The sequence below is a fragment of the Meyerozyma guilliermondii genome, genomic scaffold (genome assembly GCF_000149425.1).
Source record: "Meyerozyma guilliermondii ATCC 6260 scaffold_4 genomic scaffold, whole genome shotgun sequence".
NCBI classification, from domain to species: domain Eukaryota; kingdom Fungi; phylum Ascomycota; class Pichiomycetes; order Serinales; family Debaryomycetaceae; genus Meyerozyma; species Meyerozyma guilliermondii.
In genome coordinates this window covers 405,286-428,149 of record NW_001809797.1, presented here as the reverse complement: position 1 = coordinate 428,149, position 22,864 = coordinate 405,286, and the positions used below count along the sequence as shown (strand labels likewise).

At 43.3% G+C, this 22,864-nt stretch overlaps 20 protein-coding genes across 20 annotated transcripts; 10 read left to right on the top strand and 10 right to left on the bottom strand. All coding sequences in view use genetic code 12, as the record gives it.

The window, feature by feature from the left end:
• Positions 1-30: 30 nt before the first annotated feature.
• PSF3 (DNA replication protein) lies at positions 31-549 on the bottom strand (the record flags this gene model as incomplete). Its single annotated transcript, XM_001484069.1, has 1 exon — positions 31-549. One exon carries the CDS (start codon positions 547-549, stop codon positions 31-33), a length of 519 nt encoding a protein of 172 aa, XP_001484119.2.
• A 131-nt stretch (positions 550-680) lies between these two features.
• Positions 681-1,430, top strand: PGUG_03498 (N-terminal protein methyltransferase; the record flags this gene model as incomplete). Its single annotated transcript, XM_001484068.1, has 1 exon — positions 681-1,430. One exon carries the CDS (start codon positions 681-683, stop codon positions 1,428-1,430), a length of 750 nt encoding a protein of 249 aa, XP_001484118.2.
• Positions 761-1,093, bottom strand: PGUG_03499 (uncharacterized protein; the record flags this gene model as incomplete). Its single annotated transcript, XM_001484067.1, has 1 exon — positions 761-1,093. The coding sequence occupies one exon, from the start codon at positions 1,091-1,093 to the stop codon at positions 761-763; it is 333 nt and encodes a 110-aa protein (XP_001484117.2).
• Positions 1,431-1,435: 5 nt separating the features above from the next.
• Positions 1,436-3,091, bottom strand: FGR2 (Fgr2p; the record flags this gene model as incomplete). The annotated part of the gene is made up of 1 exon (XM_001484066.1): positions 1,436-3,091. The coding sequence occupies one exon, from the start codon at positions 3,089-3,091 to the stop codon at positions 1,436-1,438; it is 1,656 nt and encodes a 551-aa protein (XP_001484116.1).
• A 1,076-nt stretch (positions 3,092-4,167) lies between these two features.
• Positions 4,168-5,286, top strand: PGUG_03496 (putative cystathionine beta-lyase; the record flags this gene model as incomplete). Its single annotated transcript, XM_001484065.1, has 1 exon — positions 4,168-5,286. The coding sequence occupies one exon, from the start codon at positions 4,168-4,170 to the stop codon at positions 5,284-5,286; it is 1,119 nt and encodes a 372-aa protein (XP_001484115.1).
• Positions 5,279-6,397, bottom strand: PGUG_03495 (putative nitronate monooxygenase; the record flags this gene model as incomplete). Its single annotated transcript, XM_001484064.1, has 1 exon — positions 5,279-6,397. One exon carries the CDS (start codon positions 6,395-6,397, stop codon positions 5,279-5,281), a length of 1,119 nt encoding a protein of 372 aa, XP_001484114.2.
• A 313-nt stretch (positions 6,398-6,710) lies between these two features.
• CYB5 (Cyb5p) lies at positions 6,711-7,079 on the bottom strand (the record flags this gene model as incomplete). Its single annotated transcript, XM_001484063.1, has 1 exon — positions 6,711-7,079. The coding sequence occupies one exon, from the start codon at positions 7,077-7,079 to the stop codon at positions 6,711-6,713; it is 369 nt and encodes a 122-aa protein (XP_001484113.1).
• A 507-nt stretch (positions 7,080-7,586) lies between these two features.
• On the bottom strand, positions 7,587-8,294 carry NOP15 (rRNA-binding ribosome biosynthesis protein; the record flags this gene model as incomplete). Its single annotated transcript, XM_001484062.1, has 1 exon — positions 7,587-8,294. One exon carries the CDS (start codon positions 8,292-8,294, stop codon positions 7,587-7,589), a length of 708 nt encoding a protein of 235 aa, XP_001484112.2.
• Positions 8,295-9,091: 797 nt separating this feature from the next.
• NOP10 (snoRNP complex protein) lies at positions 9,092-9,271 on the bottom strand (the record flags this gene model as incomplete). The annotated part of the gene is made up of 1 exon (XM_001484061.1): positions 9,092-9,271. One exon carries the CDS (start codon positions 9,269-9,271, stop codon positions 9,092-9,094), a length of 180 nt encoding a protein of 59 aa, XP_001484111.1.
• A 176-nt stretch (positions 9,272-9,447) lies between these two features.
• Positions 9,448-11,595, top strand: FGR32 (Fgr32p; the record flags this gene model as incomplete). The annotated part of the gene is made up of 1 exon (XM_001484060.1): positions 9,448-11,595. The coding sequence occupies one exon, from the start codon at positions 9,448-9,450 to the stop codon at positions 11,593-11,595; it is 2,148 nt and encodes a 715-aa protein (XP_001484110.2).
• A 768-nt stretch (positions 11,596-12,363) lies between these two features.
• Positions 12,364-12,921, top strand: PGUG_03490 (uncharacterized protein; the record flags this gene model as incomplete). Its single annotated transcript, XM_001484059.1, has 1 exon — positions 12,364-12,921. The coding sequence occupies one exon, from the start codon at positions 12,364-12,366 to the stop codon at positions 12,919-12,921; it is 558 nt and encodes a 185-aa protein (XP_001484109.1).
• Positions 12,922-13,204: 283 nt separating this feature from the next.
• CEK1 (mitogen-activated serine/threonine-protein kinase) lies at positions 13,205-14,278 on the top strand (the record flags this gene model as incomplete). The annotated part of the gene is made up of 1 exon (XM_001484058.1): positions 13,205-14,278. The coding sequence occupies one exon, from the start codon at positions 13,205-13,207 to the stop codon at positions 14,276-14,278; it is 1,074 nt and encodes a 357-aa protein (XP_001484108.2).
• Positions 14,279-14,396: 118 nt separating this feature from the next.
• EMP24 (Emp24p) lies at positions 14,397-14,996 on the top strand (the record flags this gene model as incomplete). Its single annotated transcript, XM_001484057.1, has 1 exon — positions 14,397-14,996. One exon carries the CDS (start codon positions 14,397-14,399, stop codon positions 14,994-14,996), a length of 600 nt encoding a protein of 199 aa, XP_001484107.2.
• A 920-nt stretch (positions 14,997-15,916) lies between these two features.
• On the top strand, positions 15,917-16,402 carry PGUG_03487 (uncharacterized protein; the record flags this gene model as incomplete). Its single annotated transcript, XM_001484056.1, has 1 exon — positions 15,917-16,402. One exon carries the CDS (start codon positions 15,917-15,919, stop codon positions 16,400-16,402), a length of 486 nt encoding a protein of 161 aa, XP_001484106.2.
• PGUG_03486 (uncharacterized protein) lies at positions 16,341-16,835 on the top strand (the record flags this gene model as incomplete). Its single annotated transcript, XM_001484055.1, has 1 exon — positions 16,341-16,835. One exon carries the CDS (start codon positions 16,341-16,343, stop codon positions 16,833-16,835), a length of 495 nt encoding a protein of 164 aa, XP_001484105.2.
• Positions 16,836-17,250: 415 nt separating this feature from the next.
• On the top strand, positions 17,251-18,516 carry AAT21 (aspartate transaminase; the record flags this gene model as incomplete). The annotated part of the gene is made up of 1 exon (XM_001484054.1): positions 17,251-18,516. One exon carries the CDS (start codon positions 17,251-17,253, stop codon positions 18,514-18,516), a length of 1,266 nt encoding a protein of 421 aa, XP_001484104.1.
• Positions 18,517-18,602: 86 nt separating this feature from the next.
• On the bottom strand, positions 18,603-18,755 carry RPS27 (40S ribosomal eS27 domain-containing protein; the record flags this gene model as incomplete). Its single annotated transcript, XM_001484053.1, has 1 exon — positions 18,603-18,755. One exon carries the CDS (start codon positions 18,753-18,755, stop codon positions 18,603-18,605), a length of 153 nt encoding a protein of 50 aa, XP_001484103.1.
• Positions 18,756-19,620: 865 nt separating this feature from the next.
• On the bottom strand, positions 19,621-20,604 carry GLC7 (type 1 serine/threonine-protein phosphatase catalytic subunit; the record flags this gene model as incomplete). The annotated part of the gene is made up of 1 exon (XM_001484052.1): positions 19,621-20,604. One exon carries the CDS (start codon positions 20,602-20,604, stop codon positions 19,621-19,623), a length of 984 nt encoding a protein of 327 aa, XP_001484102.1.
• An 805-nt stretch (positions 20,605-21,409) lies between these two features.
• On the top strand, positions 21,410-21,961 carry PGUG_03482 (uncharacterized protein; the record flags this gene model as incomplete). Its single annotated transcript, XM_001484051.1, has 1 exon — positions 21,410-21,961. One exon carries the CDS (start codon positions 21,410-21,412, stop codon positions 21,959-21,961), a length of 552 nt encoding a protein of 183 aa, XP_001484101.2.
• A 4-nt stretch (positions 21,962-21,965) lies between these two features.
• Positions 21,966-22,796, bottom strand: PGUG_03481 (Signal recognition particle receptor subunit beta; the record flags this gene model as incomplete). Its single annotated transcript, XM_001484050.1, has 1 exon — positions 21,966-22,796. One exon carries the CDS (start codon positions 22,794-22,796, stop codon positions 21,966-21,968), a length of 831 nt encoding a protein of 276 aa, XP_001484100.2.
• Between the last annotated feature and the right edge of the window lie 68 nt (positions 22,797-22,864).

Below are 22,864 nucleotides of genomic sequence, written 5' to 3'. Positions count from 1 at the left end.
TATATTAATGATGATGTATTTCCAAAAATTTCAGTATTTCAACCATTGGCGCATACTTCGACTACTTTCACTAGTCTTCTTAAACACTTCCTTTTCATATTCGTCTAGCGAATAGATGAAATTGAGCTGCTTGGTGGCACTATTCGCGTGGTTATATATTTCTAGTGACCTCCGCTTCAAGGTATCAGATACAACGGTCGCCAACTCCGAATCCGAAAACATAGATGCCCATTTTTCAGTTAGTCTGTAATAGTAGGGAAGAATGGCGTGCAAGTCCACCGACGTGGGACTCGTCTTTATGGCATTTATCACCTTGGGACTGATGAAATCAGGCTGTAATAAGTCTATGAAACTCTGCTGTGACTCTTCCAGAAGCTCACAGATTGCCAAAATTTCCGCTAACCAGAGCGGTAATTCGATTTTTGTATCTTTTTGTATGGCTTTTCCTGGCTGACCTTCTAGGTACCCCAAGCCTGGAACCAGGATATTGAACCTACAAGGCACCTTTTCTGCATCAGCTAGAATGTCATCCAAATCGTAGTACGACATATGTTGTGATTGTGATTCTGATTGTGAGTTGTGGGTTGCGGGTTGTGGGTTGTGGGTTGTGGGTTGTGTGAGACGTGTGTTTCGGTGCAGGAAATATCACCGACTTAAGTGCGGGCGATGAGCTAACAAGTATGCCACTCAAGCCATTCGAGACTCTAGCTCAGGAGGAGGATAACTCCGGCTCTGAAACAGTAGCCGATACTCGTATCAACTACGACGATGCCATACAATACTGGAGCTCTGTTCCTGCCTCGGTGAATGGGGTTTTGGGCGGTTTTGGTGAACAGACCCCGGTGCCAAAGGCTGATATAATTGGGTCTTCGACGTTTTTAAGAAAGCTTCTGAGCCGAATGCCATGTCCAGAGGGCCAGCAGAAGTTGACTATAGACATGGGAGCGGGAATTGGACGCATAACGCGTGATTTACTCTGGAAAGTCAGCGACAAATGTGATCTTCTCGAACCAGTAAAACCGTTTGTGGAACAAATGCGCCTAGAATTGGTACCCGTTGCACAGAAAGGCAAGTTGGGAGATATATATGACATTGGTATGCAAGAGTGGACTTGTGACGAAGGAAAAAAGGGAAAATATTGGCTCGTATGGTGTCAGTGGTGTGTCGGACAGCTTCCTGATAAAGAACTTGTTGAGTTCTGGCGCCGGTGCGGTGAAGCATTGATGGAAAATGGTACTATGATTGTCAAAGAAAATATTGCCCCAGTCGATGACATATTTGATGAGACTGACTCATCGGTTACTCGTACTGATAAAAAATTCAGAGAATTATTCATTGCTGCTGGGTTCAAGCTTATTGGCAGCGATGTACAAAAGGGCTTACCAAGGGAATTGTACCCTGTAAGAATGTACTGTTTGAAACTAGCCTAACTAGTCTACACCACCCGCATTTTACTAGGCTCATATGGGAAGAGTAATGCAATGCATCCAATAACCCCGACAAAAGCACCACAAATCCAAATTGGTGCTGAAGTAGTGATTCCGGCAAAGTAGGCAATAACAGGAACAATAACACCAGTGACTCGAGTTGCTGCAATACACAATGCATTACCAGTAGCACGAGCTGCTGATGGCATCACCTCTGGAGTATAAGCATATAAGCACCCGTAATATACATAGATAGCAATGTATACCGCCGATGATAATCCCACGTTCCCAGCTCTATTTTTGACCTGAGTATAACCAAATAAAAGGGCCATTGTAGATAGGGCACCGATCACCATTACACCTCGACGACCTAACCATGGAACAAAGTAAAGCAACAACCCAGCAATCATAGGACCAAAACAACTGCAAAGATTGCTAATCACGTTGTCTCGATAGACACCATAAGTACTGTCAGCACTCACATTGACACCACGAGAAGCAAGGTATTGAGGAAGGAAAGCCGAGTAAAGAGGGTATGCAATACCCAAAAGAAGCCAAGATGTTATCAAGAGAGAAGTTGAGCGAGCGGTTTTCCTGTTGCTGAACAAAATTTTGATGTGCTTGGCAGATAAACGGAAAGTGTTCATCAAACTTGCTTTGACACGGAAATCGTCGTTGGCAGTAATTTCTCCACAGTCTTCAAGAGCCTCCAAGGTCAAAGAACATGGACGATTGTACTTGGCAGCGAGGTTTTGGAGGGTTTCGACAGCTTCGGCGTCACGGTTATTGGATACCAAGAACTTTGGTGTTTCCTTTAACCGCACGACAAAGATACGGAGTAACGCTATAACAAGCACGAATGCGCCATTGACATAGTAAGTGTATCTCCATCCATGGTTAATATGAGATGGACAATAATCTTCTGAAGCACAAGAATATTTTGGCAAAAAGGCCCAAGCAAAAAGCACAGCTAAAGTTTGGCCAATACCCCAAAAGAATGCAAAAAAAGTTAAAAGCCATTGATTTTTATGAGGAAGGTACTCCAAAAACACACAAGTATCCAACACCAAGTTGCCGCCAGCCGCAAAACAAGAGAGGATAATAAAAAGACAGTAGGTGGTGAAAGTACCCATTGCACCAGTCAAAATCGTGAGGACTGCCGAGAGTAAAAGAGATAAATTAAATGCCAACTTACGACCGATAAGATCAGCACCAAAGCCCCAGAATAACGTACCGAGAAGCATACCAAAGTAAAGACATTGGGAACTCACTGGATAAGTATACCCAAATTGGTAGTTGACGAATGTTCTGACACTACTCTCAATAAATGTCAATTGTGAGTCGGTAGCATATCCCATTCCACTAAGACAAAACAACTTGAAATGGTACGGCGTGAAGCCAATTTCGTCTATAGCATCGTTGATGAGTTTGATTTTCTGATGGAGAGCAGCATCACCAGCGTCGAGTCCCTGCATATCCAATGACGTTACATCAGTGTCAGTAGACACCGCCGACGAGACTGGTGCTAAATTTTTTTCTGACATGATGAAATTGTTGCGTTTAGTTTCACGCGAGCGTTTATATATGAACCTCGATGCACCGATAACATTGAAACTGGGGTTGCGGATTTTATTAGTGAATTGGGTCGAAACGTGCTGTGCCATGCACGATGACGTCAGCAGGAGGGGGATGTTATGTCAATATCTCGAATTTTGATTGGGGACGCGAGATAATGGCAGCGAAAACACGAAATAGGCAATCGTTATCGACGGACCAAATGTAGCATAAGGGTGCGATCAAAATCTTGGGAGATTGTATCGGAGTCGGAGATCGTATTGGCTCGTAGTTTAGTGGCTTGGCTCAAAAATATTATCTAAACTGTGTGCAGTGTCTCTAAGCCCGAAAAGGCTAATCTAGCAAGGATGAGGTTAAGTGGTTATAGATCACGAACTCGTGTCCATGATAGTGGTAGCTAAGAGTAGTCAACACTAATTGCAACACATTGCTAATTTTAGCCAAAATTAGTCAATTGCTTCTGGAGTTTGAGTTCATCAACCTGGAGCCTTTTGACTGCCTCGATGTGTCAAATTATGATGATATCAGTCATTTTCGCCTATCGTTTTGAGAGATAACAGGAAGGTATACGATAAGGATCCTCAATGGTATCTCATTCACGCTATCACTGAATTGGCAAGGCATCGCCAATTATGCCCTCTTTTGTAAGCCGCTCCGATCGCGCAAGTGAGATCTATTTTGAGGAAGACAGGACATTAACCAATCAAGTTTATTGTCAACTTTTGATCTTAACGAGTCGTCAGCTCACAAATCAACACCATGTGATCTGGAACCATCTTGTGAGCCACATTTTTCATGCACGTTGTAAAGTTATCCTCGTGGATATTTGTGGCAACTTAGAGGTTAATCTACAGTATAATTCATATTTAGCCCTTTGGGGCCATTATGGGTCTGGTGACTCAGGGTCAGCTAGCCCTTGAAACCGTTTCATTCGAAATCTGTCTCATAGCAATTACTGTTTGAATCTTGTGTGGGCCCTTTCAATCATTCAGTTACCGCCTCCTAATCAATCCTGCACGTCACTCAAAACGTTGCCACAGTCGTCAGATCCCTACAGATTTTTCTAGTTTATGAGTCACATAGGGTAATATGCCTGCGTATTACGACATGCTTTAAGGTTCTCATTTCTCATTTTCTTATCCACGCATTTCGCAACTCAATCCTAATGCCAGGAAACGCAACAAAATTGATTCATGGTGCTGACGAATTGATCCGTGTTCCAGATGTAGCACCTCCCATCAACGTGTCTACCACATTCGCTTATTCAGACGATCCATCACAATGGGTTAAGGCGGCTGATGCCACTTCGATTTGGGGCGAACGGCCCATTTATTCACGGGAATCCCATCCCAATTCTGAGTTGGTCGAGCAAACGATCTCTTCCCGTGTTGGCTCGTATGTGGTAGCTTACTCCTCTGGTCTTAGTGCGTTCAATGCTGCAATTACCCACTTCAATCCCAAGGTTCTTGCCATTGGTCATGGCTACCACGGCGTTACGGGAATTGCAGACATTTGGACACGTAACCATGGCTTGAAGCAAATTTCATTGGAAGATGACTTCTCGCAACTCAACAAAGGCGACTTGGTTCATGTAGAAACACCAATAAACCCATTGGGAACGGTTTATGATCTTGAAACATTGAGTCGCAAAGCCCACGAAAGAGGTGCTTTTGTGTTGGTAGATGCCACGTTCGGTCCTCCTCCTTTGCAGGACCCTTTCAAGCATGGAGCAGACATGGTTATGCACTCTGCTACGAAGTATTTTGGTGGTCACAGTGACTTGTTGGCAGGTCTCTTGTTTGTCAAAGACAAAAAGACCAGAGATCAATTGGTGGAAGATAGAGTGTACTTGGGTACAAACATTGCCAATTTAGAGAGTGCACTCTTACTCCGTAGTTTGAAGACTTATGAATTGCGGGTTTCGAAACAATCTCAAAGTGCCACTGCCATTGTCTCCTACTTGGCAGAACACCAAAAGGAGATTCCTCACTTGAAAAAAATCTATCACGGATCATTGCAAAAGGACGATTTCGTAGCCAAGCAGCTCGTTGGTGGACACAGTCCTGTGTTTGCCATTGAGGTAGACTCAGAAGAGTTTGCTAAAAATCTTCCAGGAAAACTAAACTACTTTTACCACGCCACCTCTTTGGGTGGAGTAGAAAGTTTGATTGAATGGCGTGCATTGTCGGATCCTACGTGCCCTACTACGTTGCTTCGTGTGAGTATTGGTGTGGAAGATGTCGAAGATTTAAAGCAGGACTTGTTCCAAGCTTTGACTAAGTAGCCAATTCCTTTTCTATCTTTTCGAGCACTTCGACAGTGGTCAAAGAAGGATTGATTTTATGATAGTTTGCACCCACCAAATAAAAGCCATAGTCTCTATTTTTGAGCGTCAGATTGAGCTTTTTGTAGCCGTAATAGCTGTAGCCATACGATGGAAGTGGACTAGATTTTTTTTCGTACTCACCAACTAAATTGTCAATAAATGGGGTACGAAGACACCGGGCAGGTTTCCCTGATACAAGCCGAGTCATGACTGTAGGCATGGGAACCTTTTGAGTTGTAATTTGTGTAGCAACAAAATCGTTGGAGTTCGATTCTTGAGTTGGCACAAATACCGTTCCCATACAAACGGCCAGTGCACCCTCATCGAGGTACTTGCGGGCAGATTTTCCATCCACGATTCCTCCAGCAGGTACCAAGTACGGTTTTCTATCCTGGAATGAGATCAACTTGGTTACATCCTTGAATAACTCACTAGTATTCAAGTTTGAGTCATGTTCTTGATCCACCAAAAAGTTTCCACGATGTCCTCCAGCTTCGTAACCTTGAACCACCAAGCCATCCACATTGTGTTCAATGGCATGGGTAGCTTCTTCAACAGAAGTTATACACACAAAGACAAGAATTTGCAATTCTTGCAACTTTGAAATGGTGAGTTTGTCTGGCAAACCAAAATGGAAACTAACGATTTTTGGTTTATACTCTTTCAAAATGTCGAACAACAACAGGAGTTGTTTTGGGTCATCTTCGAGTTGTTTAAACGACACATTTCCATTTTGAAGACTGGAAACCACAGACTTTGCATCCGACTTGGTAACTGTGGAGAACAACTTTTGCCAGTTTTCCGTCTGGGAATTTGTAGGAGGAGGCTGGTGTGCTTTAGGGTGACAGAAGAAGTTGAGATTAACACAATTGGAGTGGGTAAGTGTGGTAAATTCTCCAAGTTGTTGCCGAACAGGTTCGACCGATTTGGTGAGATCGCAACCTCCAAAAGGAATGGAACCCAAAGCACCATAATTTGTAACTTGTGCTGCGAGCTTCACTGTGGATATACCAGCCATGGGTGCTTGCATGATGGGGATCCGAAGACCTAGAAGTTCAGAAAGGGTCATTGGAGAGAATTGAATTAAAGAAAAGGTGAAATGGAGCAACGGAACATGGGCCGGCTATGCGGCTTTGAGTACAGTACACCATAGTGAGTAAACATTTATTCTATGCTATTATGGCAAGGGGAGAAGAGAGGGAAGAAGAGAGTAAAAAAAAGAATGAGATGATGAATAAAGAAGAAACGATTAAATCGAGATCAGATCAATCTAATTTGTAGTCGATCCTTAACTCTACTGTTTTCTCCTCCTCCATTTCTCTTCCTTATCTTTTTCTTTCTCTTTCTCTCTCACTTTTTCTCTACCTCCCTTCCTTTTCCTTCTATTGGTTAAGGTAGAAGTAAGCGCCAGCAGCCACCAACACAACCACAGCAGCGATGGTGGTCACAGGAAGTCCAGCCTCATAAGTTCCACTCACGGGAACCTTCTTGTCTGTCTTGACACCGCCTTCAACACGGCCAACGAGCAAACCAGCCATGATCTCATGGGCATCTTCCGAATGTCCAATATCATCGAACGCTTCCGTAGCGTCGGTTCCAGCGACATCAACCACCACCTCTTCACCACCAGGATGCTCATCGACGTACTTGGAGACGTCATAGACCTTTTGGTTGTATACAACCCACAAATCGTTGATGGTGTTGTGTTTAGAAACCTCCTCAAACGTGTATAATTTCAAATCGTCAGACATGATTATTAGTGCAAATGGGAGAAAAAATGTGAAATATTCGTCAACGGTCGCGTTTTATTTAAAACGATACTGCAAAAAAAATTTGGTATCTATAAAGTTTGCAAGTCTCGACAACTAATGAAAAAACTTGAAACCAGAAAAAAATAGTTTGATGTCCCGTCCCATGTGATTATCTCCAATCAAACCACGTAGAAAAGTAAGCTACTGCATACACCTCGTGCATGTGTTGGGACCTATTGCCTAATTGGGTGAACGGTTGCGAAGATGAGGTGAGGTACGTGAAAAAGGGCACGATGATACGAGCACAAGAGAAAAGTCATTCAGGAAAACAAAATCATTCAGATAAAAGACATTTCATTCGTCACATATCGAATGAAAGCAACATATCAATCTCAACTTTAATATTGTCACTACATGAACTTATTCACCACCTCACTCTACATTCTTTTTCGTTATTTGATTTTATTTTGGTCTATTCGATTATTGCTCTGCTCCGATTCTTCTCCTCTATTCAAAATCAATTCCCGCCGCTGCCAACTTCTTCTTACGTGCCTCTTTCCGCTGCTTTTGCTTGGCTTCGAGCTTCTCCCATTGATCTTTGGTCTTAGGTGAATCATGTCTATGCCTGCTGATCAGCTTGTGGGGCAATGGCTTATACTGTACGTGGTGGCCCGAGAAAAGCTCATCGTGAACATTGGCTTCTTCAACCATCTGCACTTGCAACATGTGTCCAAATACCAAATAGTTGTTCATAGCCTCACATGCAATCTTGGCAACTTCCTTATCTTGGAACTCGATGAACCCATAATGCTTGGACTTGCCCGTCTTTTTGTTTCTTGATATCCGTAATCTGGAAATTTCACCAAATTGGTCAAAATACTGACGCATTTCCTTTTCGTAAAGTCCATGTGGAAGTCTACCTACATAGATGACACCTCTCTTGTTTTTGCTTTTGTCTGTCTTTCGTGCCACATTGCTGGTCTTTTGTATGTTTACGACATGAGATCCGGTTTTAGAGGGATTCTTGGTGGTTTTAACTGACTCTTTATCATTTTCGTTTTCGTCATTCTCATCGCTTTCGTCTTCGGATTCCTCAGCACTGGAAAGCCCTTCCAGTTCGCCTTCACTTCCAGACTCTTCACTCGACAGTGGGAGCTGGAGATCGTGCTCGGGCTCTTTGGTAGCAGCTTTTACGGCACTTCTAGTTTTGGCCATGTTCTACCTGAAGAAGCTCATCGCTTCGCAAAAATTCCTGGGTGGGTGTGCAGGACTGGGGAGTCCGAAAAAGAGTAGATTGAAAAAGAACTGTGAATTCATCTAGAACTGGTTTGTTGATGCCATTTGCTCAATTTTATGTATGCTGCTTCTATTTGTCTATTCTAGCTTTTTCTTTTTCTTTTATTCTTCTTCATCTGGTTCCTATGCCCGTACCTGCATATACACCCACTAAAGACTCCTCAAAACAAACACGCTTAATTCATTATGGAGAATCCACACGAACAGGTGCAAAATGCATTGCTTTCACGTATAATCAACAACATGGTATGTAGAGAGTCAGAGCATAACAAACCGTATTCTAACCCAGGAAAACCTCAATGAGAGCATCGTGGCGATGAACAACTCGCTTCAAGAAATTAACCGTTCAAATATGGACACCGAAATGGTGTCACAAATGTGGGAAAACTATTCCAAAAACTCTCAGTTTAACTTGGAGGCTACGGGACAAAAACAGGACCCAATATGAGGCTACAAATATTCAACTACTGTACATTAATATAGATGGAGATATGAAGTAGAAAGCGCCGAGGTAAGTTTGGTTTGTGGTGGTGTGATATGATAGTGACAAGGCAATGTCAAGTAACAAGGTGACAAGGTATTCACATTAATGACAAGCTAATGACAAGTGACAAGGTATTGACGTAATGACGGCAATGCCTAAGTCATATGGATCTATCCTGACTGTTGTTTGAACTTTTGTCTCGACACCATTCTACTGTTCTCCTCTGGGGTCTCTAGTTTTGGGTGGGCAACATGCCGTATCTCTTCTTCAAAGTCACTCTTTGTCTCGAGTACTTGTCATCGGGCGAAAATCTGGCAGGATGAGCCGACTTGGTGATTTCACCATCCTCGGTGATTTTCTTCAACGTGTATATACGCTTGCCGTCAGGGCCCAAAGTGTACATCAAATGCATGGCTAGGTAGTGGAGATGAGGTGAAAAAAGTTGTGAAGCGCAGCGAGTCGTGCGCGAATGGCCAAGTTATATAGAGGAACCCGCTGGCCCTGTGCAGGGCCGGTATTGGTGATTCCACCACAAATACAATACTGGTTGCTGAAAAACGGGTGTATAGCGTGTTTCGGTTTATAATCATGGCACCGCCCAAAACAGATGCATTTGCCGACCTTTTTCTGTCGGCAACGTCGAATTCTTCCTCCTCGTCTTTGAACGAAAAACGCATGCCGATGCTGCATCGTCAAAACCGCCAACAAAGTCCATTAAATGGGTCCAATTTACAAGCATCTTCAGCTTCGGGGTCCCACGATCACTGGTCAAACTTGGACATTCTATCTGGCTCTCATACCCCTATCGGGACCAATAATGACACCGTGAGCTCGACAAACGACGATGATCCATTTTCAATATTTGGTAAACCTGAACCGCCAAAAATGACCTCTCAAATTGCTGAACCCACTCCGACCCATCAGAGCACAACTGGGGCTCCAGATCATCTGTCTTTGCTTTTGGATGATGAGTTTTCCGATGCATTTGTTGAGAAAAAGACCAGTCCCGAGCGTCCCTCGTTTAAGATCCAACCGTCAAAATTGTCACCAAAAGTATCTTCTTCACCAAATGACTCCGTGCTTGCGCAATTGGTTGACATTGGCTTTTCTGTCGAGACAGCTAACGACGCAATTGCAAGAAAAGGTCCTCATTTACAAGAGTGCGTGAACTATATCATGAGTGGAGGAAACTCAGAATCCACTACAAGTCAAACACTGACTCCGATTCAAAGGCAACAGGCTCATCATCCTGAAGATCTCCAGGCAAAGTTGACGGACCTTTCTACGGATTTTTTCAACAAGGCATCGATATTCTTCGATAAATCAAAGAAAACAGTGATGAAGAATCTCGATCAGTTTCAACAACAGCACATGGCTCATCGTGGACAGCTGCTGTCACCAGGAATGCCTTCTTGGATGGCAAACCAGGAAAAGTACAAGAAAGATGCAGTGGAACGCAAGGCAAATGGTGGCTCTTATGAAGATTACGGTTCCGACGAAGATAATTTGGATAAGGAAGCAATTGAGCAGTTTATGAGAAAACAACAAGAAAAAGATAAAGAGAGAAAGGAAAAGAGATTACAAGGCATTAGAGCATATGCCATGGATAAAGTTTCTGGTAGACCAGAGTCTGCTCTGGGTAGAACGTCCCCAGCCAAAAAGCCCGATATGCCAATACGACCCCAACTGCAACCTCCATCGAGCGATGACCTTCCTCGACGGCCACCACGCAAGACAAAGCCTGCAACAGTTTCACCACCAGTTTTAGCAAAAAGTCCAGAGGAAGACTTGCTAGGACTCAATTCTCTGACGAGCATGACGGCTCCACCACTCAATGAGTTTCAGCAGACCGATTTCGACACCAACAAAGAAAAAGCTAGCGCATCGTTTAGTCATGGAGACTATGGTTCGGCGTACCAAAGTTACCTTCGATGCATGGAATCCCTTCCTGAAAATCATGATTATCGAATTGTCATTTACTCCAATGCTGCCTTGACGTTGGTCAAGTTGGGCAACTACAAAGAAGCCAAGAACCACTGTGACAATGGTATAAAACTTCTTAATGTCAGAGGAATAGATAATGGATGGACTATCATGGATAAGAGTGCTAAACACTGGTATACCAAATTGCTTATGAGAAAAGCCGAAAGTTTGGAAATGTTGGAGGTGTTTCCAGAAGCATTGGAATGTTATATGGAGTTGGTGAGCCGGCTCGGTGTCAGTGACAAGAAGGTGATGGACGGTAAACGGCGGGTGAATGAAATTGTGAACCCAAAGCCAAAGCCGAAGCCAGCACCAAAGCCAATGCCAAAGCAGAATGTACCAAAAAGTACACCAAAAGCAGAGACAGCCTCCTCCAACCTCAGCAGGATCCAAAAGCAAAATGCCGAGACTAAGGCTCGCGAAGAGGAAATGTTCAAACTTCACGACAAAGTTCATGAGCAATTGCAAGCATGGAGCAATGGAAAGGAAGATAATATTCGGACTCTTTTAACAACTCTTCCAGATATAATTCCAGAACGGCTTGGGTTTCCTTTTGTAACCGATAAGAAGATTGGACTAGGCGACTTGATGTTACCCAAGAAAGTGAAGATCAACTACATGAAAGTGATCAGTGCAATACACCCCGATAAGCTTTCGAACTTACAACTACAGGACAAGATGATATGCCAGGGAGTGTTTGTGGTGTTAAACAAGGCGTGGGATGCTTTTAAGCAGCAAAATAATATGGCGTAATTGCCGAAACGTTAATTTTCGAATGCGCTAATTAGCCGTATATGGCCAGATTGCCGCACGTTTAGGCTCCGCATCCAGTACCCACAGCTTTGCAGCCTAGGACCGGGCGCAGCTGGGCTATCCCCTCTAATGCAGGTGGCTTAACGTGCGGTATAAATATAAACTACGCAGCAGCGATCCACATTTAAAGTATGTATAAGGAGAGAAGATTTGAGAAAAGAGAGAGAAAAGAATGGGAAAATGAGTAAGGGAGTGAGTTAATGGGGTGGGCGAATGGTAAGGCAGAGGTGTATGTGGTACTTGTGTATGGTAACCCCACAATGGTGTGATGATGTCTTGACAGCCGTACAACAATGGCACAACACCCGTCAAGGTTCCATTTGGCATCAACTACAATGGCACCGCCTACTAATTCCCTACTAATTCCCGACTAATTTGCGACTATTTTCTAACTATTTCTACCGCTTTTCTACTCAATGCTCAAATTTATTGTCACAATTGTACTAACCAGATATCCTTATCGGATCAATCAATTACATTACCGAACAAGGAAGGCGGTACCAAAATTGCAACTCCAGCAGTCACCTACAATTGGTCTACACAACATAAGATTCCAGGAATCCAGGAATCGTTGCGACGGTTTTGAAACTTCTACAATTTTCACAACCTTCTCAAGCATTGTGCTAAAACCCTTTACTAGGCTCCGCCCACCCCACAGCCACTGGTTTTGATCCCTGCTCCGCCCTCACACCCAGACACCGTGCAAATATGGCGATATTCGGGTCTAATAAATCCTCAAAAATGGAGGCCAATTATCAACAGCACCCAAGGGGCCAAGACAAGATGCATTCGGCCAACATTCACGATCCCATTCTTTCGGCCGTTAACGAGGCACAACCTTTTGAGCAAGCAGCTGATCATACCAATGTTAGAAGACCCTCGTATCTTTCACAGGATTCAGCAGAAATGAAGGATATTTTTGGCCAGCCTATTCGTCAGGCTGACATGTCGAACCCCACGCGTGCACGGAACGAAAGACCCATGGACACGATCCGGTCGTTTGAGTATGCTATTACTGGAGATTATGCTTACAGAGATCAGTTGGAGACCCAACGACTTGGATGGGGATTTCACGAAGATTTTCCCTACTACAATTTGAGTGGCCAAGGAGACAACTCTGAGCATCAGCACCAGGGACACGAACGGCCTGTGATCAACTTTGATGACCAGCCAATGTACCAAAAGGCCAACTATAGTGCTACGTCTTTGAAGGAGGATCAGACCAAGAAAAAAAAGAAGAAGGGGTTGTTTGGTAGAAAGAAGTAGATATAACGAGAGGACTATGACACTGTATAGTAATGTTACGTTTAGATTTTTCCTTGTTTACAACGTGGTTTTCCTGCACGAATTGTTCCCACATTTGTCCCTTCGCTGCATAATCCCATTGTAATTCGCATCAAGTGCACCTAGAGCGAATTTGTTCGCAGTTTACGCGCCCAATTCAACGCGAGACGCCCAGTACACCCATGGACCCACATTCCCCACTGAAACGACCGTTGGGTGCCGCTGCCATTCATCCTCTTCCCGTGTTGTCCACCGGTATTCACATATGGACCAAGACCAGCCGTTACAGCAGCCCCAAGTCCGCCAGATCTCGTTCAATGTATCAGACCATTACCAGATCTTGGAAGTGGTGGGCGAGGGTGCCTATGGTGTGGTGTGCCTGGCCATCCACAAACCCACCAACCAGAAGGTAGCGATCAAAAAGATTGAACCTTTTGAGCGGTCGATGTTATGTCTCCGGACACTTCGTGAGCTCAAGCTCCTCAAACACTTTTCCCATGAAAACATAATCTCCGTTCTTGCCATACAAGTTCCACTCAATTATGAATCATTTCGTGAAATATATTTTATTCAGGAACTCATGGAAACGGACTTACATCGAGTTATTCGTACACAGAAACTCTCCGACGACCACGTACAATACTTCATCTACCAGACACTTCGTGCTCTCAAGGCGATGCATGCTGCCAATGTTCTTCATCGTGATCTCAAACCAAGTAACCTACTTTTGAACTCCAACTGTGACCTCAAGATTTGTGATTTTGGCCTTGCGAGGTCGGTGGCGCTGACAGAGGACAATTTCGGGTTCATGACCGAGTACGTGGCCACTAGGTGGTACCGAGCCCCGGAAATCATGCTCACGTTTCTGGAGTATACCACTGCAATCGATGTATGGTCAGTGGGGTGTATTCTCGCAGAAATGTTGACGGGACGGCCATTGTTTCCTGGTCGTGACTATCACAACCAGCTCTGGCTCATCATGGAGGTTTTGGGCACTCCAAACATGGAAGACTACTATAACATCAAACTGAAGCGGGCACGTGAGTATATTCGGTCTCTTCCATTTTGCAAAAAAATACCGTTCAATGAGTTGTTTGCCAACGCCAATCCATTGGCAGTGGATCTCTTGGAAAAACTCCTCATTTTCAACCCAGCAAAAAGAATAACCGTGGAAGATGCTCTCGACCACCCATACTTAAAACTCTACCATGATCCTACCGACGAACCGCTGGCGGAAAAGATCCCCGACGACTTTTTCGACTTTGATCGCCGCAAGGACGAATTGACCATTGAGGACTTGAAGAAGTTGTTGTACGAAGAAATCATGAAACCATTATAGCCATATCATAGCATACCCATCTAGTTTGTAACCTCTTGCACCCAAACACCATCGATCTTCGTGTCCGCACCGCCAAAACTCAACGCGTGTTCAATATTCACAATCTTCACCACCATCCATGAAGTCGGTATTGGCGTTGTTTTTTGCATTTTTGGCCACGGTTCTGGCCCACAACGTGCTCCTTCCTCCACATGGAAAACACTGTTTCTTTGAAGAAGTGCGTAGTGGTGATGAATTGGCTGTTAGTTTCCAGGTGGGGTCTCGTGATCCCAAGAATCTGGAACAGTTTATGATTGATTTCTACGTAACAACGCCCAATAACCAGGTAGTGTTGAAGAGAACCGACCTCGACCATGGAGACGAACTCATCAAGGTCGATACCAATGGAAAATACTACTACTGTTTCTCCAATGAAAGGTCCAGTAGAGTCGACGTGGATGTGTCTTTCAACGTTCATGGAGTCAAATATATCGATGCCAGTGACTCGAGGTCCAATACTTTGGACTATGCCATCCAACGGTTATCACAATTAACCGATGATGTTCGCGCAGAACAGAGTTACTTGGTAATGAGAGAGAGAACCCACCGTAATACTGCCGAGAGTACCAACGATCGGGTCAAGTGGTGGTCTGTGTTCCAAATTGCGGTTGTGGCCATCAACTCGCTTTTCCAAATTTATTACTTGAAGCGGTTTTTCGAGGTGAAGAGCGTGGTATAAGAAGCGTCAAAATTCATAAAAATGTATAAATCTTTGAGCAATCGTAAAGTGGCTGAGTGTAAAGACCTGGACCAACACTGCTGCTTAACTCATATCAGTATTTAATTTGTTTCATTTTGATTTTACTCAAGTCCATTGATAGTACTAATGAGTGAAAAGTTGAAGGATTTCAAGTAAATTGTACAGCTTTCTCTTCTAGTATGGGCGACTTGAGAGCCATAGTACCCATAAAAATACCTAATTTCACCTAGCTGTGTCCTTTATATTTTCATTCTTGCTCTCACTACAATTTTTCACCTAGCTCCGCAACTCCCCCGCATTTCGCGACTCTTCTGCACTATCGAGAGTTGCGTCAGACGGGAAACGGTCAGATCCAGTAAAAGCAGACAGTACTGGCATCCGATAACTGATGATATTATGAATGGATATTCAATCTGATAAACTTTTTTTTGATAAATGTTTTTAATGAATGAGAAAAGTGGTAATAATTGTAAAATGGTGTTTTTAAATTACCACATCTTCTCGATCTAATGTCAGAATTGATATTATGATTTTGAACATTCAATTGTCCTGTTAGATAGACTTTCGTTATCTGTCAATTTTATAATTTCAGTTTCGTACTTCGATCTAAAAATAGAAGCTGTTTAAACGAAAATTTATACGGGAGAATCAAGGCTTATGAATAGCATCTATAAAACTCAAAAGTGACTCGCTGAACAATCTTTTCTGTCTATGATAAGTGAACTAGTTTATTGCTGAATTACCATTAGTGGGATGTCATTTTTAACTACTCGTAATTCACCTCCTTTTAATGCATCTTGACGCGATCGGACTATTTTCCGCGATGCAGGTCTAAATCCGTTCTCACTGCCTCCTTATCTCTCCTTATTTCTCCTTATCCTTTTTACTTTATCCTAGGCATGTCCGACACCTCTGACTACCAATGGAAGGCGTACCGATACACTCCCAATCGGGGCGTGAACATTGAATTTACAGTTCTTTTTGGGCTTCTGGTGGTGGCTGGAATTTCTCAAGTTATTTATGCACACAGAAAATTCAATGGTAAAATTGAAAGAAAGAAACTCCGTCGTTATACCGGTCTTATGACACCTTTCATTGTAGGTAGTTGCTTGGAGTGCGTAGGATACGTTTGCCGATTGATTTCCGCCCAAAATTTGGATGCATTGGGACCATATATTATCCAGTCAATTTTCATCTTGATTGGCCCTGCATTCTACGCTGCCACCATTTATATGGTTTTGGGTGAAATCATTAGAGTTTTGGGAGCCGAGGTTCACGCATTCATCCCAGTGAGGTATATGACAAAGATTTTTGTCATTGGAGATGTGGTATCATTATTGTTGCAAGCTGCTGGTGGAGGAAATCCAAGGCGGTGGAACGCTTGAGATGCTTCATCTTGGTGAAAAATTGATCATTGTTGGACTTTTTGTCCAGATTGCATTCTTTGGATTCTTCATTGCTGTTATGGGGAATTTCTTTATTAGGTGTTCCATGAAACCTGTCCAAGGTGCTAAAGCTCAAGAATGCAGTTCGTCGTTTTGGCTCAATTGGAAATTTCTCTTGGCTGAATTGACATTGACATCCTTGTTCATCATGGTACGATCAATCTACAGAGTCATTGAGTATCTCCAAGGAAATGATGGAGTTCTCATCAGCGATGAAAAGTACTTGTTCATCTTGGATTCATCCATGATTTTCTTTGCCATGGTGACAATTCTCGTGGCTAATATCTCACAATGGTTGAGCAAGCTGAGATTCTGGCAAGAAAACGATACTGCTCACGAGATGTTGGGTTTTATAAAGACTCCGTCTATTTGACCATTATATAGATCAATCGACTTTTTTATTCACGTGCCGCGCTACTTTCGGTAATCATCGCGGCCCCAACACCGTTCAACTAAATAGCTCTACCGCGCCGCAAACCCCACATGCTTCCGGACATCCGACACAGGAACAACGTACACCGATGCCGCAGTCCTCGGCCGACTTTAGACTCTTACAACCATTCCACGATCACCCCATCAAACTAAACAAAACCCCGAGTCACTAGCCGCCTATTTCTCGGCGCATGCGCGGCCATTTTCGTTTCTGCCCACATTTCCGGCATTTACACTCGAAAAACTTGCCGGTATCCTGCAGATACCACTTCCCCTCTCCAGTGCCGCTCACGATACTTATTTGAGGGACTTAAGCAGAGTATAACTACACTTAATAAATCCAGGTACGAAACACCATGTCAAAATTCTTTGCTTCTATCAAAGAGCTTCCTCCAGATCCACTTTTTGGCCTTAAGGCTCGTTACAATAATGATACTAGATCTGATAAGGTCGATTTAGGTATTGGCGCTTACCGTGATAACAACGGAAAACCATGGATTCTTCCAGCGGTAAGAGCTGCCGAAAAGCAATTGGTTGAATCGGAAGGTTACAATCACGAATATTTGGGAATTTCGGGTTACGGACCATTTCTTGAAGAAAGTGCCAAAGTCATCTTGGGCAAAGAATCTCCAGCAATTCAACAGAAACGAGTAGTTTCTCAGCAATCCCTTTCGGGAACAGGTGCTTTACACTTGGCAGGAGCCTTCTTGCGTGACTTTTACACTCCTGAAAAGAAAGGTGACACCCATGCAATTTATGTGTCTAAACCCACTTGGGCTAACCACAACCAAATCTTCACGTCGTTGGGTTTGGATGTCAAGACGTACCCATATTGGAACGCCGAAACCAAATCGTTGGATTTAGACGGGTTTTTGTCCACCATCAAATCTGCTAATTCTGGTTCCATCTTCCTCTTACATGCCTGTGCCCATAACCCTACTGGTTTGGACCCTTCTAAGGAACAGTGGGATACCATTTTAAAGGCATTGTCTGACAAAGACCATCTTCTTCTTTTCGACTCGGCTTACCAAGGTTTCGCTTCTGGAGATTTGGAAAATGATGCCTTTGCTGTAAGGAAAGCAGTGGCTGATGAGAGTATCAAGACACCCATCGTAATTTGCCAATCGTTTGCCAAAAACTGTGGTATGTATGGTGAGAGAGTGGGTGCAATCCACGTCATTCCTCATGAGAAGGATGAGGGCTTGAACCGTGCTATACAATCGCAGCTCAACAAGCTTACCAGATCGGAAATCTCCAACCCTCCTGCGTATGGTGCCAAGATTGTTGCAACCATCTTGACAGACTCCAAGTTAAGACAACAATGGCAGGATGACTTGACCACCATGAGCTCTAGAATCAACGAAATGAGATCTAAGTTGCGTAATAGGTTGACAAATGATTTGAAAACCCCTGGTAATTGGGATCATATTGTGTCGCAAAGTGGTATGTTCTCATTTACCGGATTGACGCCAGAAATGGTTTCTAGACTTGAAAAGAACCATGGTGTGTATTTGGTGAGCTCTGGTAGAGCATCGGTGGCAGGCTTGAACGAGCACAACGTTGACCGAGTGGCCGATGCCATCGACGAGGTGGTGCGGTTCTGCTCCAAGTCCAAATTATAGACTGTTTAATCCTACAAATATGACCTTTACTACTTTGTATTTTCCATGCATGTATTACTTTTGACAAATATACAGAATTTTTGGCTCTACTTTCTTCTGAAAGAGCAACCTTCGGTCAACTTGGCCTTACCTCCAGTTGGGGTACACAACACGGTGGAGCAGTTGTCACAGGTAACGGCAGTTTGGGCGTGGGAGAACACGGTGGTGATGTTCAAACATCCTTGGCATTTCACATCCATGAAGTATGATCTGGGTTGGGGCACCAAGGTTTTCAACTTGTGCTTCTTGGCCTCAGAGGCTGGGTTTGGGTTTAACAAATCTTGAACTAAAACCTAGAGTTAGTGTCTGCACAACGAGATTGTGTGGAAAACGGGAAGCTTGGAAGCAAAATTTACATACCATTTTGTCTTGTTCTTTGTTATATTAGTTGATGAATTTTCAAGAATTTTTCACCGCGTGCAAGTAAACGTTACACAAAACCTTAGTTTATGTAATGTCAACGGATTGTTATGTAATTGGAAAGGCACGTGCACTGTGACTGTTTTCGGGTCTGGATAGTATTCAAGTCCCCAACTGATTTTGAAGCTTTTATTGAACATATAGGCCATTTGACACTTAGACACTGCGAAAACATAAAACATATTAAGTATAATATAAAAAAAATCTCTATTTTGCTCACCAAAAAATTGGTTGCAAATGACACCCATTGCCTCACCGTAGACTGGTTCTCATGATAAACGACTCAAACTGATTTAAAACTATATACCCACACTAATAAGACATGTACTCAACCACTAGCCAAGAATTTGCTAGTTTAAAACTTCGGTAGTATGGGTTGTTAAGGCTATATATCGTCGTGAAATATACAAAAGCTATATATATCCCAATTTTAATATTGCCTCTCTGGTAATGGTGCCAATGCGTTTGACACCAAGTAAAGGGAAATTTGAATATCATTATTATACATGCATTTCTGTACCTTCTCATCATCATCATTCCTGATATCTTCGTTAACCAAGAAATTTTAAGACTTGGATCAAACCCATTGTCTCAATTATACGTCGGATAAACAGTGAGATGGTCATCTACGGCAGACAGGGGCGCCTATTTGGAACCTCTCTTTGGTTTTCTTGGGGGAGTAACCGGTCTGTTATTACCAACATTGTTAGCTGGATAGCGTGGCTTTTTGTCAGCAGGTTTCAAGATTTGGAACGAGCACAACAAACTTTCATCGACGGACATCATGGCACCAGCATTGTCAAACTCACCACAATAGTTGGGAGCTGAAAACAACGTAACCAATTGTCGCTTGGAGAAGAATTCGTAACCATCTTCCACCACTTGATGCGCTCTGCAAATCAAGTCCATATCATGCTTTTGTAAGAACCGAGATACAACATCAGGACCAAAGGTGAAAGATACACCACGATCATTCTCCGACCATCCTGTGATATCCTTATCAGGGTCTGACCACAACAAATCGCACAACAATCCCACGTCAGGAATATCGGTGGGTCTCATCACGCGTCTGATTTGTTCCATCGAGTTCAAGTCGGGAGATAAACCACCATGCATAGTGAAGATCTTTTCATCGATGATGGCAGCAATTGGCAAACAGTTGAAACAATCTGTGAAAGTTTTCCACAATTTGATGTTGTACCTTCTTTTACATTCATCATAGAAACCGTAGATTCTGTTGATGGAAGCACACTCATGGTTACCTCTCAAGATGAAAAAGTTCTCTGGGTATTTGATTTTATACGCCAATAACAAACAAATTGTTTCCAAGGATTGCTTACCTCTGTCGACGTAATCTCCCAAAAACAAATAATTTGCCTCGGGTGGGAATCCTCCGTACTCAAAGAGTCGTAACAAGTCGTAATACTGACCATGGATGTCACCACAGATTTTGATGGGAGCTTCCAATTCTAACAAGATTGGTTGTTGAATAAAGATTTCTCTTGCTTTGGTGCACAAGTATCGAATTTCATGTTCCATCAATGTCACCTGTTTGCCGGGTCTTGAACCACGGACTTCCAACAATCTATCGACAATAGAGTCGATGTCTGCTTCCTGATGGTCTGCCATTGTAACTTGCTGTTTTATGTAAGACGATTGCCAAGGGTCAACTTTCGCGACGTCGTATGCTCACCAATCACGACCGGGGATGGCAATCAACAAAAACAAAAAAACGAAAAATCTAGAGATGTCGCTTATGTCGAAATAGATATTGCGGTGAAGTATACGACTTGAAATGGGTTAAAGTCGTCTTCACTGTCAAATTGATGTCTTGTCCACAACCTTGCAAAGACACGTCACAAGGGGTATGGTAAAATTAGCCGCTAGGAAAGAATACCAATAAGCAAGTAGGGTAAATGACGACCGCTATCACGTCTGTGCGCTGTGTAGAGTCTCCGAAATGTATCGGTTGATTGATTAAACTTATTTGGTACCGGTTATCCCGATTCGCCCTTGTTTATATCCCTTCACGCCAACCATTTTTGAGAATCCCATGAAGAATTTTAAGGCGCGGGTTACCCGGCCGACGCCTAGATAAGGGGTTTGAGTTGCGCCAAGTGTGCGAGACGAGGGAAGAGTCGTGGTATGTAGATAGAAATGGGATATATCTTGCAACGATAGTTATTGTGTGTTTATGGTTCGTGTGCAATGCTTTTTACTGAAAGTGTATTAAAACTACATTTTCAATTTCCTTTTTTCCTGTTTCTTTTGTGCTGTAGAAACTAGCCGATCCCTGCCTGGGTAGGCTTCATGAATAGCTAAGACTGTCTTTATTGACGAGCCATGCTGTTTTTGGACCTCCCATATAAGTGCTTAGGTAACGCGATGCTAGAGCGAGCATTTACCCAATACGTAGGATAAGAGAACTTCCCCAATGTCGGTGCCGTTTCCTAATGATTACACTTTACGTCGAGTAGCCGAACTGGATCTGAAGGCGTGTAATATATGTTTCAAACCCACAAGCTGTGTATTATTGTCTTCAAATAAAGTTGACTTTTTCCACGCTTGTGAGGCGCATCTTAACGATTCCACATTTTGTACCCCAGAGTATCCTGCTAGTTACAAGGAGCTCAATGCCAAGAAAATGGAATTGGAGAACAAAATAAGTGGGTTAAACAAACAAATAGAGCAGGCACAGCCGTATGCATGGACTAAGCTTATGAGTGGATGGAAGAAGCCACCAGCAGAAGATAAGCAAGAACCCGACAAATTGGCCAAGTTGGAAGATGAGAAGAAAACATTGACCACCGAGTTGGAAACTGTGGTTTCTCAGCTCAAACAAACGAAAGTGAAAGATTATAAACTTGATAATGGAATGTATAAGCTGAGAATTCAAACTTATGTACTGGCACGAGTACGAGCTAAACGTCAAAAGGAAGTGCACACGCCAGGTTTCTTCCCTTCCGCACCGACTGGAAAACCCTGACTCCTTACAGCTGGTTCATGACTTTTTCATCGAACCAATTTTCCCAGTCTTCGGTTTTGTTCTTCAACACTGACCCACCAATAAAGTCCATATTTCCCTCGAGCATATCGAACAGGAAACGTCCATTACGGCCCACAACTGAGCTCCAGAACTCCTTGAGCGATTCACGGTTGGTATCGTCATCCTCTTCGTCAATACCAGATGCTTCATGACCTGCCAGGCTTTTTTGCATAAGCTCGTTTTTCACAAGCTTGTCGACTTCTTGCTGCAACAACTCTTTCACCTTGAAAACGGGTCGTGAGTCGAATAAGTCTTGTTTGTTGACGGCAAAGAGAATATCTATGCCGTTATTCAATTTTTCAGTCTGCGATAAAAGCAGGAAAAGACCATGAGCTACTTCCAATAACCGAGGACCATTGGTGGCTGCTGCCGACGAGTCAATCACGTAGACAATGCCCTTGATTTTCTGGAGCGTTATGTCCTCGAGAATTAACTTGTTGAGAAGTTGGGTGTACTTGAGATGACCTGGGTAGTCGATGATCTGATAAGTCTTGGCTATGGAATGTTTGGCTAATGGTAAATTTATATGGCCGAAAGTAGGTTCTATCGAAGACACAGTCTGCTCGAATTTGGGCTGGTTATCTTGACTCATCAATCGATTGTAAAATGCAGTTTTTCCTGCTCCATTCGTACCCAAGATGAGAAATGAAGGCTGTCTGTGAGAAGAGTCACCAGACGATTTGATGGCAATACCATTTGTTTGGACGTAGAAGAGTATCAAGGTGGCGATAAGGACCACCAAAAGTGTGATCAATACCTTTTGCACAAGATCCATAGGTGCAAACTCTCACGACGGGAATCTTGAGTGTGGTACTGTACAAATGAGTGCGTATACAGGCCAGA